The sequence below is a fragment of the Fukomys damarensis genome, unplaced genomic scaffold (assembly GCF_012274545.1).
Source record: "Fukomys damarensis isolate Sample0158 unplaced genomic scaffold, DMR_v1.0_HiC HiC_scaffold_23, whole genome shotgun sequence".
Taxonomy (NCBI): Eukaryota; Metazoa; Chordata; class Mammalia; order Rodentia; family Bathyergidae; genus Fukomys; species Fukomys damarensis.
The window spans coordinates 41,183,719-41,199,498 of record NW_022900935.1 but is presented as its reverse complement, the minus strand read 5'-3'; the positions used below and the strand labels follow the sequence as shown (position 1 = coordinate 41,199,498).

The 15,780-nt window shown below is 48.1% G+C and overlaps 1 protein-coding gene across 6 annotated transcripts in view; it reads right to left on the bottom strand.

The window, feature by feature from the left end:
- Positions 1–5,989: 5,989 nt before the first annotated feature.
- The window catches only part of Errfi1 (ERBB receptor feedback inhibitor 1), a 13,348-nt gene continuing 3,557 nt past the window's right edge, over positions 5,990–15,780 (bottom strand). The window contains exons 2-5 of one of the 6 annotated variants that reach the window (XM_033767946.1): positions 10,046–15,762; positions 9,491–9,684; positions 9,314–9,390; positions 5,990–8,600 (exon numbers count right to left, since the gene is read on the bottom strand). In XM_033767946.1, the coding sequence (XP_033623837.1) occupies positions 7,414–8,600; positions 9,314–9,390; positions 9,491–9,612 (1,386 nt within the window). In that variant the 5' untranslated portion in view covers positions 9,613–9,684; positions 10,046–15,762 and the 3' untranslated portion in view covers positions 5,990–7,413. The other 5 variants (XM_033767945.1, XM_010619832.3, XM_033767947.1 and 2 more) reach the window with 5 other exon arrangements.

Below are 15,780 nucleotides of genomic sequence, written 5' to 3'. Positions count from 1 at the left end.
TTTTTTTTTTTTTTTTTTTTTTTTTTGGTACTGGGGATAGAACTCAGTACCTTGCACTTGAAAGGCAGGCGTGGTGCCACTGAGCTACATCCCTGGCCCCTGTTGCCTTTATCTTACGAAGTTCTGGGAAATGAAACTAGGTCTGGGCTTGTTTTCTTATATCTTTCTTCAAATCTGGAAAATTTTCTTCTATTATATTTTAGTTATTTTGTCTATGCCACTTTCTTCTAAAATTTTTAGCTTTTCTTCACACTTTTTATCCTTGAATCTTAAAACAGCCTGTTTTTGTTCCATGGATGTAATACTCTGCTTAATGTCTAGAATTATTTTAACACTTGTTTGCATGAGGCCTCTGTTGGGTTTTGTGCATTTCATGATATTGATTTTCTTTAAATGCTTGGTGATTTAAAATTTTTTCCTTATATTTATATCTCAAAATTCCTATTTGCCTGTTTGTGGGTGAAGGTTGGCTCCACGAGCTTGCCCTGGTAAGCACGGCAGAGGAAGGGCCTTGCTCGGGATGAATTTGTAGCTGCGATTTAACCAGAGGACAGGCCGTCTGCCAGCTCCAGGTAGCATCCCCCTTTACCCCAGCACATTTCTTTCCTGGCTATGGATGCACTGCTTTTTGGGTTACAGGGTGTCCCTTGTCCTAGTTGAAAATCATGCTTAAAACAAGACCAGCCGAGATCAGGATTTATAAGCAGGATTTAGAAGGAATTGAAAACAGCTTCCATATGAGGCTATCAAATTTTACAAGAGGTTTTTTTGCGAAATTTCCAGCCAGACCCAGTTATAGAGGAGTGAGGAGCTAGACAATTCCAGAAAATACAAACGCACTTCTAAGTCAGCCACAGCTTATCCCCAGACACGCTGTGTACCTGAGACTGCGAGGGTTTATGTGCAGCTCAGGGCGTGGCGTTCACGTATGATTCAGAAAGAATAATACGAGTCTGTATGGATGGAAATGGGCATTTGGGTGGGGACTAAGGGCAGAATTATAATGCACGCTGTGGGAGGGAAGACCTCTTTTCCCCTATGCCAGGGTTGTTTGGAGAAAACTATCCACAACAGTGACTTTCAAACACAGAATCTTCAAGAATACAATGCAAGGAGAAAAAGTACAAGATGAGAAGATGCCACAGGCTAACAACTCCAGGCTTTAGAGGAAAAATTTTAAAGGAACATTTTTGTTGGGTGAATGGGTTTCTTTAGGAGATTCTTAGCAGTCTCATCTTGCCAGGAGACTAATGGTGAGCTGTCAATTTGTCATTGTTAAAGACCACGAATTCTTGAAAAAGGAACAGTTGAACTGGTTCAGCATTAACTAAGTTGGGAAGAGAAAAACATTATACCTTCAAAAACAAAAAACAAAGATTTCTGGCTGCTATCCTCCAAATCCCCCTACACAGCTGATATCTTGACAGGACCAACAATTACTGTGTTTCACTGTGTGATGGAGATTTCCTTTTGTTTTGTGCTGAGAAATGAACTCAGAGCCATGTACATGCTGAGCCACACACCCACCTGCCTTCCTTTTTGGTAGATACTCAAGATGGAACCCAGGTGCTCTACCACTGAGTTGTACCCCTGGCCCTTTTTATTTTTTGAGATAGGATCTTGTTAAGTTGCCCATGCTGGCCTCAAACTTGTGATCCTCCTGCCTCAGTCTCCCAAGTGACTGGGATCACAGTGCTCAGCAAACAGCAAGGCCCTGATGACTGGGAACTGCGAGAGAAATCTGTGAGTGGGATGACCAGGGCACCCTCAGGAAACAAAGCCACCCTGAAGGGGCTACAGATTCCTGACTGTACTCGGGGGTGAATGCAAAGCTGAGGTGTGAAAACAAAAAAGTTAGGGCTTGATGCTTCTACAGGAAGATAAAGGAGAGGTGATGATTTAAAAAAAAAAAAAAGCATCAGCGCTTGGTTCAATGGGCTGTTGTTTGCTTTGGAATGTGGGCACTGCCACTGACGGAGTAGTCGGAGGTGCCCTGCGCTGGCAGGGAGAGGCGAGCCGTGCTGCCTCCACTCGGCTGGGGGGTGCAGGCCACCTGGGCTCCAGAGGACAGCAGGCATGTAATTAGAGGCTCTGGCCGGGATGAGGCGGTGCGCAGACAAGTCTCATCCTGCGCCGGTGCTGCCCTGGGTGCCCGCGTTGCCTATGCAGCCGGAGCTGGCGAGCCGGGCCCCATTACTCACCGACTGCAGGAACTGTCAGCTGGCTTCTGCTCAGCCAAGAACGCTGATCAATTATGGGGCAGAGACACTGTGTACAAGGACAGTAGTTCACCCAAGAACACGAGGACAGCCAGGAATTCAAAATATACAAAGTACAGCTTCCTGCCTGCTGTGCCCGAGGCCGCTCTGAGGCACAGCCAGAGGAAGGCTGGCACCGGGGCGGAGAGCCAGCTCTGCCACAACTTGGGAGGGTGCGGAAGTCAGGCAGTCTCGGGGCAGGCGCTGGCGCTGGGCGAAGCCCTCATGACTGTAAAATGAAGAAATCCACGCGTGTGAGGCGTGTGATTAAGATGTTTACTGACGTAGATCCAAAGTTATCTGCAAGGAATGAAGGTGCCGTCTTTTGAGCAAGAGTTCAGTCATGCGCGCTCCTGAGGACTGGTTCTTTGGGACGCCAGCTTTTCCATTTCACGGGAAAGGGGGCAGACTGGCTGGGTGGACTCGCTGGGGTTTCTGGGGCTGGGCTCCTCGCAGGGTATGGTATCAGCATGTGGGTGACAGCACAAGAGAGGCACGCTAGGCCAGTGGCCTGATGGCAGTGCTGTCTTCGGAAGACAGTGCAAACTAGTACTCAGAAGGACCCTTCTGCTGTCATGTGCCAGATGCTGAGGAACAGATAAGTGATAGTTATGGGCTGCTCTGATGTACTTGATTTGCTTGGGTGCAGAAAAGCACACACAAGTGTTTACTACTCGGAATTCCAGGCAGATAACAAAAGCAGAGGGAGCTGTTTAAACACGTGGCAGCTGCAGATTCCTGGTGGCTTAGGTAGAAGTGTCTTGAAGTTTGCCACTTTCGAGTGAAAAGCAAGAAAAATCACATCCTCCCAATGAGCAGATTGCATCAGGCGAACCTAACCTCCCTTCTGTGGAGTGACAGGGCACAAGAGGAGAGGCCAGCCAAGTGTGCTGCACCGGGACCTCTGACCCGCTTCCAGAGCAGCTTTTATTTACTGAGAAAGCCCCAAAACTGCTCTTAAAAGTTGTGTGATTCCCGTGCAGCCCAGTGAAGGGGCCAGGACACTGTGAAGTGACCCAGTCTGCAGAGACAGGAAGTCCCTGAGTGCGTCTGAGTTTGAACAAGACTGACTTTCTTTAGGACAAGAGAGTACTTCAGAGCTTTAGGACTGGATTAGAAATGAACGCTTTTGTCTCCTGGCTTGTCATGCTTGGAGATGAAGAAATGTGGGACTTCAAGGCTGTGGATCTCTGGAGGCCTTCAAGGAAAAGCCATTCGTGAATTCTCAAATGTTAAAGACTTTGCTAACCCAGTCCTGGGGAAGCCGTGGCAGATCCAAGCTAACACAGCAGTTTTATCTTCCGGGTACAGCAAGCATCATGTATCTATGTGACAAAATCTTTTTAAGGGTTAGTTAACTTTTATAAATGCCTAACAGAATGCCTAAATTAATTGTTAAAAGTAGAGCCAAAGTTATTTTCTTGTTTTGAGACAGGGTCTCGCTGTGTAGCCCAGGTTGGCCTTCAACTCATGGCAGTCCTGTCTCAGCCTCCCGAGTGCTGGGGTTATAGGCGTGTACCACCATGCCTGGCCTGGAGATCGTTTTGATAGGGACTTTTTCTAAATAAAAATACTGGGCCTCTTTTTTTTGGTACTGGGGATTGAACTCAGGACCTTGAGCTTGCAAAGCAAGTATGGCACCACTGAGCTAGATCCCGGGCCCAAGGGCCAGTGTTAATTTCCAGGATTGGATAATATGTTCTCATCGGTAAACTCTGGGTAGATGAGGACAGGGGACCTTTCCTATTTTTGAAAGGAGAGTCTATTTCAAGATAAGGTTAAAAAGCCCATGTGTGAAATAACTGCTGGAAGCTTTCCTTTTAAGGGGGAAAAAAAAAGCTCCATTGCCCCCTTAGACGATTAATTATGTAAGGAAATGAAGAATTAAAATGGAGAATAGTTTAAATCATGTTTTGGTTTGGGGGCAAGGGATATAGCTCAGCGGCAGAGAGAGTGTTTAGTATGTGTGAAGCCCCCAGTTCCATCCCCAGCACCAACACCACCAACAAATACATACATGCTTTAGAGACCATTGGATATGGCTCTTTTTTAATAAACTATGAATTATCTTAGAAATTTTTTCATCTTTTAATAAGGCTCCTAGCAGTGAAGAAATATCCACTCAAAATTAGTTCTTTTTTATAGCATAGTGAAGATATCTCAAGACCTAGACGGGAACTAAACAACACACAGTACTGCTTCTTCAGCACGGTGTTGGTGTTGGCTACAACAAAACAGGCCACACTGGTTCCTGCAGGCTGGAAGTGGTGGGTCTGTAGCTGCACTCTGAGTTTGCTTTCAGAGCCTTTCCGCCCAGGCGGCTGTGCCCTGCGGGGAGGTCCCTGGTGGTGGGGAATGGTGTGATGCGGTCTCACAGGTTCTGAGGAAGAGCGAGGGCTGCGTGGGTTTATGTGGAGGCTGAGGTCAGGATCACGGCCTGGTTTCCCTGACATAAGCCAGTGCTTTGTTACCAGATGGGGTTTGAGGGCGCTCAGCCCTGCACGGAGCCGCAGCCGAGTTGGAAGGGCCGAGACTGACCTGTCCTCGGCACAGGGACGCCATGGACGTCACCTGCCTGGGGTGCGGCCTTGGGCGTCAGCATGGCGGCTGGGCACACCTGTGTGGCTGGGAAAAGTAGATTCTTGCAAAATCAAGAAAAATGCAGAGGGAAGAAAGTTGGAACTAAAGAAAGAGATTCTTCACCGCGAGACAGCGAAGGTACAGGAGAGGTGCTGTGCCATCACCCATCAAGCGTTTGCTGCCATGTGACGTCCTCTGCCTGCACCAGGACAGGCAGAGTCCCCGAGCGGCCCTGCTCTGCTTCCGCCTCCCAGGGATCTTCTGAGGCGACAGTTTCTCCCACCTCCCTGCCCGGCCTCGGCTGGGTCCCTGTCACGTTCTGCTTCTCTGCCATGTCCACCATGTGACAGCCAGTCATCTCTTCTCCCACACGTCACACCGTGCTCCTCTCCTGCTGGGAGCTTTGGGCTGGCGCACACTGCCTCACCCAGCCTGGCCTGCCGGGACTGCTGCTTCTGGCACCTGCTGTGTTTTCCGGCTCCAGGGCCAGACAGACAGACTCTCACTCCCTGCCCTGCAGACCCTGTCACCCAGACGCAAGGTCCCTTCTGCCGCGACACCTCCCCTAGGCCGCACAGCTTTAATCCAGTAAGGGGCTTGTCTCCGTCCCCAGGACCCGGCTGTGGCTGATACCTCGACTGTTCAGTGAGCTTCCCAAGCCCAGAGGCCGGACACCAAGGACTAGAAAAAGCTCACACGCAGCAGGAACACGCCCCACACACGCTTTACCCCGGGAGAGTGGGTGGGGCCTTTTGAGTAACCTGCGCCCGGCTCCTGCCCAGGCCAACTGAGTCCCCTCTGGATTCAGGTGAGCATCAAGCAGTGTAGGTCCCTGAGGCTGCCACTCCCACCCAGGAAACCAGAACTGGGGTGCAGACGGAGCTTGTGACTACAGACGGGGACCCCATAGCACCCTCACCCTGTAACTGTTCTGACAGCAACACCAGAATGAAGTTCATGTCCCTCATCATCACAGGTAAATGCAGACAGTGACTTACACTGACTAGAATAGAATCCCTCGACTTTTCAGAAAACTACAGTAAGTTCCAACATAAACCTCAGAGAATCTTCCCTCCTGTTTAAAAATGATTAGGTTGTCAAACCAAGACTTTTTATAAGAGTTTAAGGCAAGAAACATTATTGATGGTGTCATAAATAAGTAGTATAACTTTATTAAAATGAAAAGACAATATTCAAAATAATGCAACAAAATGAATAAATCCTTTGTCCAATACTGTACACATAATGCAGAAATCAGTGCATTTTTCTAAAGCATGTTTTAACCTTCATTTAGTTCATACTAAAATATAATAAGCTTTAAATAGCTCAAATAATATTCAGCAGTTTCAACTGTAAACAGCTCGTTTATCTGTTAGGAGAACATCGCGGTCATGTTCGTCTGTTAGCGAGCACCTTCTCTCTCGGCTTGTCCAGACCAGATAAACGCAGCAGAGGGTGTGAAGGGGCGCAGGCTGGGTCTCTCTCCCCGGGTCTAGCGCAGCGAAGCACCCAGCCGTGCACTCAGCGCAGGAAGACGCTGACGGGACTTCTGGCATTAAGACACTGTGCTATTGGTCAGTGTTTCACTTAAAAAGCAAACCACCCCCAGGAAATACTGAATAGGAACCAGCAACACAAGGCCAGCTTGTGTTGTATTTGTTTATTAATAGTCTAAAAAAACAATAAAACACGCACCCCACACAGTAACGCGCCGGCGCAGCTGTGGCTCCCCCTCTGCCGCAGGGACACGGGGTGGGGCCTGTACCGACTGGGTGACAGGGCAGAGCCCACCGTGGGGCCCACAGCACCGCGGGCCACTTCCCTGCACCCAGCGGGAGCGGTAGGAACAGTGGTGGATTCGCTTATCTTTCTTTGTTCAAGATGTGAGACGTGCAGTGGTGACACGGGGGCCAAGTAAACTGCTGTCCCTCTGCTCAACGGGACAGAAAGCAAAACCTGGAGGTACGAGTCTCGGGATGGTTTAGAAGCCAGGCAATACAGACATGGTCGAGAACCTGCCCTGCCCTCCACGGAGAAGGCGGCTTGCAAAAATAAACGAACACAATGTAGCAGGCCTGAGAGCCGGAAATCTCCAAACTTACTAGACAAGAATAATTTTCTTTGAATGATTCTGATATAAAGAATACTGCTTTTTTTCTCCCATTTGCTCAATTTCCAGTCTGTCAGGAGCCATTGCTCTGGCTTGGCTTTTTCTTCTTCTGAATATATATTACTCTAAGACAGTGACTAATCAGTTAACCTGCAGCTATGGTCTATGGTTATACCATGAGTTTATACATAGGCATATAGTGTAGCATATATAAAAGTTTCCCGTCCTTCCCTCCCACCATCACATCTTTAAATTATAAGCCTGAATAAACCTTTTCTCCAACACTAACAAATCAAGGACTCCTGGCATAACAGCACCTCACAGCTGTCCTCCACTGTTCTTTTTGACAGAGTTCCACTGTTGTGTTTCGCAATCCGACAGACTGTTCTGTGGACCTCAGTCAAGCTGGAAAACGGGGAACCACCTGCCCCATGTTTCACTTCCGCTGCACCACGAGCCCCAAGTCTAGGGAGAGACCACGTAGGATAAGTGTTTGCGCTTCGCATGGCCCCCCGGCTCGGCTTTTGTCTTCGAGTCCATCTTTTCTGCAGCCGAAACCATGCCACAGTCAGCAGGGAACGGCTGGATTTGGGTGCTCGGGTTTGCTTCTTCCACTTCCCTAAAAAACTTCTCATACCTGTCCAGGTACGGCGGCCTCTCAGGGAGCAGGTAGTAATGTGTGGAGCTCACCTTCTTGCCGTTCTCGATGATGGGCAGGATGCAGGGAGCCTTGCCGGCGGAGCCCTCGCTGTTCTGTCTCTGCAGGGCCTTGCTGCTGACGTACTTGGGGTCTGGGGCGAAGCTCTGGGTTGGGGGCATGACCCCGTTGAGGTAAGACGGAAGGCTTTTGGGGCTCGGCGTGCGGGAGTTGCTCCGGGACAGAGGTTCTCTTGGGGGGACTTTGGGAGGCCTGTCCTCGTCGCTGTAGGTGCTGGAGGCCACTTCTGCCGACCACCTCCTGTAGTCTGGCTTCACTGGCCGGGGAGGGATGGGGACCCTGGGGGGGACCTCGGGCTTGCCTTCGTCGGAGTTGGGCGAGGCTCGGTGCGTGTAGCTGGATATGCGGATGGCCGGCTTGTTGAAGGAGCCGGCAGGGCCGGAGTGAGACCTCCTCAGCCTGCGGTGGGTCTGAGGAGGAGGAGGGTTGGGACTGGGGACCCCTCCGTGCTCATCAGGCTCACAGCTGAGATCGGCTGCAGAAACACTGGGGGTGTCAAAATATGCATAATTGATCTGTCCACACCCACGGAAGCTTCGCCTGCCAGGAAGGTCATATCTGAAATCGGAAAGCGTGCAGTCTTCCAAGAGGAAGTCTGTGTCTGAGCTGGTCAGGAACTCGACTTCACAGTCAGTCTCGTCTAGAGAGAGGTCTTCGGAGATGGGCAGCGGAGGCAGGGGCCTGGAGCCCCGTTCACAGGGTGCTGCACAGGGGAAAAGCGAGGAAGGGCAGGCTTTTATTGGGGTGAGCGGGGGAGTGGAGGTGCAGACCCCATTCACTGAGAGTTTCTTAAAGCCACACACGACTTGGTCCTCTTCGCCCTGTCCCAGGCTGTCGCCCGGGGGAATGATGAGAGGGGGCAGGCTGGACTTGTGGGAGGGCCCAACTTCTGCAAAGCGGTGGCCATTCATCGGAACAGGCTGCGCGGTGTGCCCTGGAAGGGACAAGGGGTGTTTGTGAAGCTCGACGTTCTGCCCCGGCAGCCCTGAGGCACCCAAGGCACCACCACAGGGGTGATTCGAGCCACAAGATGGTGAACACATGTGACCTGGTTCAAAGAACAAGTCATCTGCTCGTCTCCCTTGGACGTGTGCATGGTGCACACCCACGCATCTCAGGCCAGCTCTGTGGTGTGTGTGGAATGCAAGGGTGAGCAGCATGTCGTTTCCCCGAGCACCATGCTATGCCAGCCTTGCCGTTTGAGACACAATACAGGGCAGGTGGGCGTGAGTGAGGTGAGAGGTCCTCACTGCCAGCACTTCACAACACAGAATGGACTCGCGTGCAGAGGTGCCCCGATAAGCTGCCCGACAATCTGAGGAACACGGTGTCCACACCCACAGCACCACGTACAACACAGTTTCCTAAGCCGTGATGACCACGAACACTACTCTCACCTAACATTTTCATTCACTGCCACAAATGAAGATGTTTCAGAAGGTTAAGTACGCAGTGCAGCTGGAGAGAACTAATCCTGGATGGGAGAAGATCACACTCCCCAGGTTCTCACAGGAGTCAGGCCCCGGAGACACAACTATCTGCGCTCTCTTGCCACTAGGGGTCAGGCGACGCTGGACACGGCTCAGGGACCAGCCAGCCCCTCTCCCAGGCCGTGTCCCTCCGCACAGGGCACCGCAGGATACGTACTGACAGATGGCAGGGGCCCCGGGGTCCGGGAGTTCAGACTGTAGGCCATGCTGATGGGGTCGATGTTTAAGAAAGAACTGAAAGGAAAGGAGAGGAAAACAGCTCAGTCACAGTCCAGCAGCCAGTGTGCTCTGCACACGTCACTCATGAGCCAGCGGTGTCGCACCCTCCGCTTACTTTCCAAACTCACTGCGACTGTCCCAGCAGGTCTCAGTGCTCCCCAGGGCCTGGCCATCGTGCAGGAACCCAGTGTTCAATGGGACTCGAATCTCCTGAGCAGCAACTCCTGCTGTGGACATTGTGCCTTTTTCTGGGATGTCTCCCAAGTCTGTGAAGCCCAGGGTTTGAAGTCAGCCAGTAGCTTTCATTCCCTGAGGGAGATCAAGAAGGGAGGAAAGGATCAGGGAAAAAAATTCAGAAATATATTAGAATACTCTAAATTACGGCATAAATGAGGTAACATTAGAGAATTTGAGAGGTATGGGCTAGAAAACTTCAGTTGCCGGCCTTCACACCTTACTTCTGAGGGTAAATGTACGTGCCAATACATATATGCACCAACACATCTACGTATCAATCCAAGATTGGAAATGTCTCCGCACAATGAGGGGCATCCATCACCAACGAAACAGACCTCACTGCAGAGCCTGCTGCGCAACAGGCCAGGCTCCCCATCCAAAGCACCCCAACCCCTGCCCATTGGAGCCACCTTCTAAGGCAGGGGTGACAAACCTTTTAGAGACGAGCGCCAAAGTGCTCATCGCGAAGTGTCAACACTGCAGTTAAACCTGAGAACTGAGGTTTTAGTTTAGAAAAAAACAACTCAGAGTTAACATTTCTTGTCTTAACATAAGAAAAACAATGCGCTTGCCACCACTGTTCTAAGGCAAGGCTGTAATGGGCAAGAAGCACAAGTGAGTCCAGCTTATTTTTCCCAAGCTAACAAAGTAAATTCAGAAAAATACTGGATTTCATACCGCAGCCCCAGTATTCAGTAAATGTGACACTCAAGATTACTACAGTCCTGGTGCCTGACTGCCCCGCGGCCTAGCGTTTACTTGAGTCTGTGCTCGGGGTTGGCCGTGGAAGACATACTCTCCAGTTACTACTTCCTCAAGCAACAGTCCTATGTGAAGATCCTAATTTCCATCATCCTGTGAAAATCAAGTTTTGCAAGATTACTGGCTTTGGTGGTACAGTGTCCTCCCTTTCAAAGACAAACTTAAGGGTACATTCTTCACATTCTCCTTGTCAGATGCCCAGAATTTCATGCCCTGCCTCGCTGCTAAGTATAAAGGCTAAGTACATTTTATCTTAAACTTTAGGAATCCCTCCCTTTCCAGTGTTACAGTCTGAAGTCCCCATGGCCTCTTCTGAACTTCCTTTAATATCTGTTGCAGCATCAAGTGTGAATTAGCACCCATTCCTGCCTTCAGACGTTCTCACGCACTCCATGTCTGGGCTCTTTTCTGTCACCCGCCCCTGCAAGGACCCTGGGGGGTGTGCGTATGAGCGACGACACTTTCTCGCTCTCACTCAATATCTGCACACCTACAAGCACTGGCGCCGGGCTGAAGACCGCAGATGCCATGAGGGTGACACCGCCACCCCTGCAGAGGGGGTGGGGTGCGCGGTTTTAGAATTGCTCAACAAGGTAAAATCTATTATTTACAAATCTGTCACCTCTTACTAGCCTGCGAGCTCAGGGACAGAGGCTGCACCCCAGTCAGCTTGTAATCATCACGTTAGCAAGTGCCCAATGAGTGTTAAAGATGAGGGTACGCCATCGCCTTATCATCGACATCAACGGAACAGATGTGGTGTTACGTGAAGATCTAGAAAAATACAAGTGTTTATCATCTGTGTTTTTTCCACACTAGAAAGGAAGGTGGAGAGAGCGATGTTCTGCTGGTTAAGAGTTTCAGTGACAAAAGACAGGTCCTAGTTACTGTCTCTGTATTTCCTCTCCTAGTCAGCTGCTCTGCCATGCGAGGCAACAGGTCTCATGCTAAGTTTAAAGTATTATTGCAAATAGCCAAGCATTATTTTTCTTAAAATCAGCCTTTCAAAGATACATGATTTTTAAAAAATCTGCCATTGAAGAAATCTCAATCACTGGGAGGGCTTTGAGGGTGGCTTCAGACCAAAAATGGAGCAAATGTATTATTTACCACCAGGTAAAGCTGTATAAAACTTCAAAACTGATGTACTTTGGGGACTTAGCCCAGTGGCTTATGATGCTTTTTCTAAGCATTCTACAAGCACTGGCAAGACTGCAGCGAAAGTATCTGTGGTGATATAAAAAATGAAAGGCAAGATAGGAAGAGGAATATGGTATTTAAGTGGTTTGGAAGCACACGTTTGAAGATTGTTCATCCAGATTGGAGGAAAATGCTGCGGGGGTTCTGGAGCCCAACCCCCACCTGTGGGCAAGCCAACGAGTACTACTAGTAATTACTGTGTGTCAGCCTCCCAGTGCCTTCCACATCTGAAGCTTTCAACAGAACACGATTGTGTAACACGGCCTCTGCTGAAATTGCCTTGGGATTCTAAACTTACATTTCAATGGTCACTTAAAATTATTTATACGTTCTAGAAAAAGTTATTTTTTATTCATTGTTTCTATCACCTACTTGTTAGCTTTCTTAAGAAAAAAAATTTTTTAGTATAAAAAGAATTGTGTTCACTAAGCCTGCTCACTTCTGACCACAATAGTGTCTTTGTGTATTCATAGAAGGTGACCTGCCTCTAAATTTCAATGGGGAATTGTGAATGGGCCGTGTTATGAAACTGTCCAAACTTCCTACTCGCTTGCATGGGAGAAGTGAGGAGGGCGATATAATTGCCATGTTCTCTTCTTCAGGAAAATAACTTCAGGCTGGAGACCCAAAAAGAGCAATATGCCATAGGTTTGTAAGAAAACTTAAAAAATTGTTCTTCAGACTGTAAAACTGAGGGCATGAAACCACCTGAAATGCTTTTCCACCTCTCTGAACACCCAGTATTCAGTCCATTGTGTGTGTGTGTGTGTGTAGGAAAGAAAAGTCAATCTGGCCAAGTGCAAGCTAGAAAGAAATCCTGCTGTAGTGAAATCTGGTGCTGTATGTGTCAAATGTTATGTCGCTCCTTACAACTGTAAACTAGTTCTGCTTTATAATTCATTAGGAAAACAACTGCAAAAAAGCTACCTATGTCAGAAAAATCAATACTTGAAAGGATGAGATGGCACTGTTATGGAATGCAGAAACAGAAAACGTGAGTTTAAATCCAGGCAGAACAGTGCAGACAGGGTCCAAACACAGCAATGACGGCTTTTCTTACACTTAAGAACTAAGCTTTGGTTTTTTTCAGTGGGTCAAAAATGCACTTAAATGCCAGTTCCAGATAAGGACTGCTGTTTTCTGTTCACATCACTGATTTTCATCTTAACTCAAGGTGTGGGAGCTTTAAATCCTGTGCTTCTGGAGGATCTCATTTTATCCCCGCCCAAGTTCTACCTCCCTTCTGTGGCTTCAGCTCTGCAAGTCCCTGAATAGATGGTTCCAGCCTGGCCCGAGCTTCAACTCTGACTCCCTATTGTCTGGTGATTCTCCTTCCACTTGGACGGGCCGCTGGCATTTTAAACTCTACAAACCAGACTCCTCTTTTCACATTTTGCACCCCGCAACACCAGTTCGTGGTCCAGGGGGGTCACACGTCTCCTAGAGGCACTGCTTCCGACCTGAGTTAAGGCTGATACACATTCAACTGCCAAGTTCCCCAAAGTGTCCACATTTGTTCTCCACTTGATTTGCCCTCCAGTCGCACGTGCCTCAGGCCTGAAAATAACCCATAGTACACCCAGTGTCAGATCAACAGTTCTCACAGACTGCTCCGACCAACAGCTTCACCACTCAAGAACCACAAGGGCTCCTAACCAGAACCTCCTCCACCTGCATGTGTGTGAGCCTTTACATACCTGTTACAATAAAAATACCCTAAACAAAGGCAGCCCTGCTGCTTATATAATTATGTATTTTATATGCAGCTCGTGACAGTTCCTTTGTCAGGCGAGCCAGGTGGTCCAACCCGCCTGCCAGAGGCCTCCATGGACAGCACAGCGGGCAGGCCTGCCTCTGCCTCTCCAAATCCATCTGCATCCGGCTTTGCCCTCGGGCCCACTCCTCATACAACCCGTTCCCCTCGAACCCTTGCTGTGAGGAAGAGCAGTGTCTGTTCTGGGATTGTTTTGCGCTAGGCCAGTTTCCCCTCCCACCGTCCCCATACGCTAGGCTGAGCCTGGTGTCTGATGTATCCGGCCCCCATCCTGGCATCATTTCCTTCTAACAGATATTGATTAAATGGATACTGGTAAGATGCTGACTCATTTCTAGAGTGTACCTACATAAGTGACAGTCTCACAGGGCTGTAAGTCAGCTAAGAGCTAAAAAGGAAAAACGGAAGATTTGTAAGGGAGTGAGGAGACTGCCAATAATAATTTAACAGGCTGGGGAAATCCAAGCGGACAGGGTAGGTGGAGTAAAAACTTTTAAGTTTCAATGCTTAACACAGCTTTCTAATTTAGCTTCTATGACTCTGAATTTACCTGAAGCCATTAGGGCAGAGCTTAATGAAACAATGAATTTTTCCTTCTCTTACACACTACTCCTTCTTAACTACAATGTACCTAATGTGTTTTTACTGCTAAATTTAAGGTAACCTTCCTTAAAAAAAAAACAAAACTATACCAAAGTCATACTGCACACCTTCATTAAGGTGAAATCACATGCCTTTAGCTTGCAGATACTCTTTGAAACTACTCTTTACACTGTCTCTCTCTCTCCCAGGCTACCTTAAGGCAGTAACCCAGATAGGCTCACCTTACCACCAGATCTCATTAATAAGTCTCAGGAGCAATCCACAGGAGGAGGAGGGGCACATTTTTGTCATACAGCTCATCCAGTTCTGCCCAGTGCTTCCTCATTTAAGAGTGTGATGTAATTTCCTTCTTCAATCTGGTTCTAGAACCTGATTTCTGTTTGTTCAGAGTGATAAATGGTCTTTTCAGCTGTATTTAACAATTACCTCCATAACTACTTCCATAGCCAGGGAAGACACGAGGTAACTATATTTACAAACAAAAATTTTTAAAAAGGAAACATTAGCAACATGACACATTCCATGACTTTAGATCCTCCCCAATACACCCATGTATTTATGTTCATTTAAAAAATGTCTATCTCAGAAAATAGAAAAAAGAACGCACTCTCTATGAGTAATGTCAAAAGCACTAGTAAGCAGACACATTAACATCCAGCTTATCTGCTTCATGGGGTTTTACAAATAACCTGAAGAAACCTATTTGATATTCACGGACGTACTCAGTGTTTACAGCAGTTATGGTATATAACCTGAGTTTATTTGCTGAAAGCAAAAGGATGATCTGCAGAGACTTTCCAAAAACAAAGGCTTCAATTCAGTTCTTTAGATTTCATTTTAATAGGCTATGATTTGGGGGTAGTGAAAGAAAACAGGCAAGTTAAGAAAATTTCCTTCATTGTACTCTGTTACCAAGGAACAGCAGAAATACCCAAAATTGCCTTTAAATGTAGAGATGACTTTTAGAATGAAATGCAATTAAAGTACTCCTGGGTGAATCCAAGCACACCCTGATGCATCCAGCGGGTCCTAAAATGCAGCCTGAAGTGGTGAAATGGACGTCTGTGCCTGGTGGGGAGCTCCACTCCCTGGAGGACCCTGAACAAGCCCAGCACAAATGGCCCATTTGTAGGTGGTGAAAGGAAGGCAACATGGAAAATAATTTTTCTTCAGACTGTCAAAATCAAAATTAAATGACATGATTTCTTCAACAATTCGGAAACTTTCCAGCGAAGTATTTTAAGAAATAGCAAGCTAACAAAAACTGTTCGTCCAACCACCATCAACAGCCTTCTGATGCTCTCAGCCCCGCAGTTCTAGTGTGACAGCAGAAAATGAAGAGGGGATGTATTCTTTCCTTCTTCCCAGAGCACAGTACTTACAGAGGAAACACAGTCCCTTCTGACATGCAATACAATAGATTTCCAACTGTGAGACCCACTGACTCTCAATGACAACAAGCACAATGGTCTCATGAGGGGAAGCAAGTCTTTAAAACTTCAAATTTATCTGACAAGCACTTGGGTTACCCAATGGGGAACTCTGGATTGCTAGGATTAACATATCGCCATTAATAACGAGCATCTATGGGACACTTCTCTGCCAGGCGCTGCCGTGTGTGCTTTAAGTGTTCATCTCACCCTCTTCCCAGCCCAGGTTTCCATCCCTACTCAGTCAGTGAGGAGCTGCTTAGGGGGAACCTAGTGACCACGTGGCCAGGACACACGCTACTCCAGGAAGGCTGCTTCCGAGCCCGGCTCTCATCACCACACAACTGCCCTCTCCAGCAGCCACTGGGGACAGGATCTGACCTAGCACAAAACTCCACT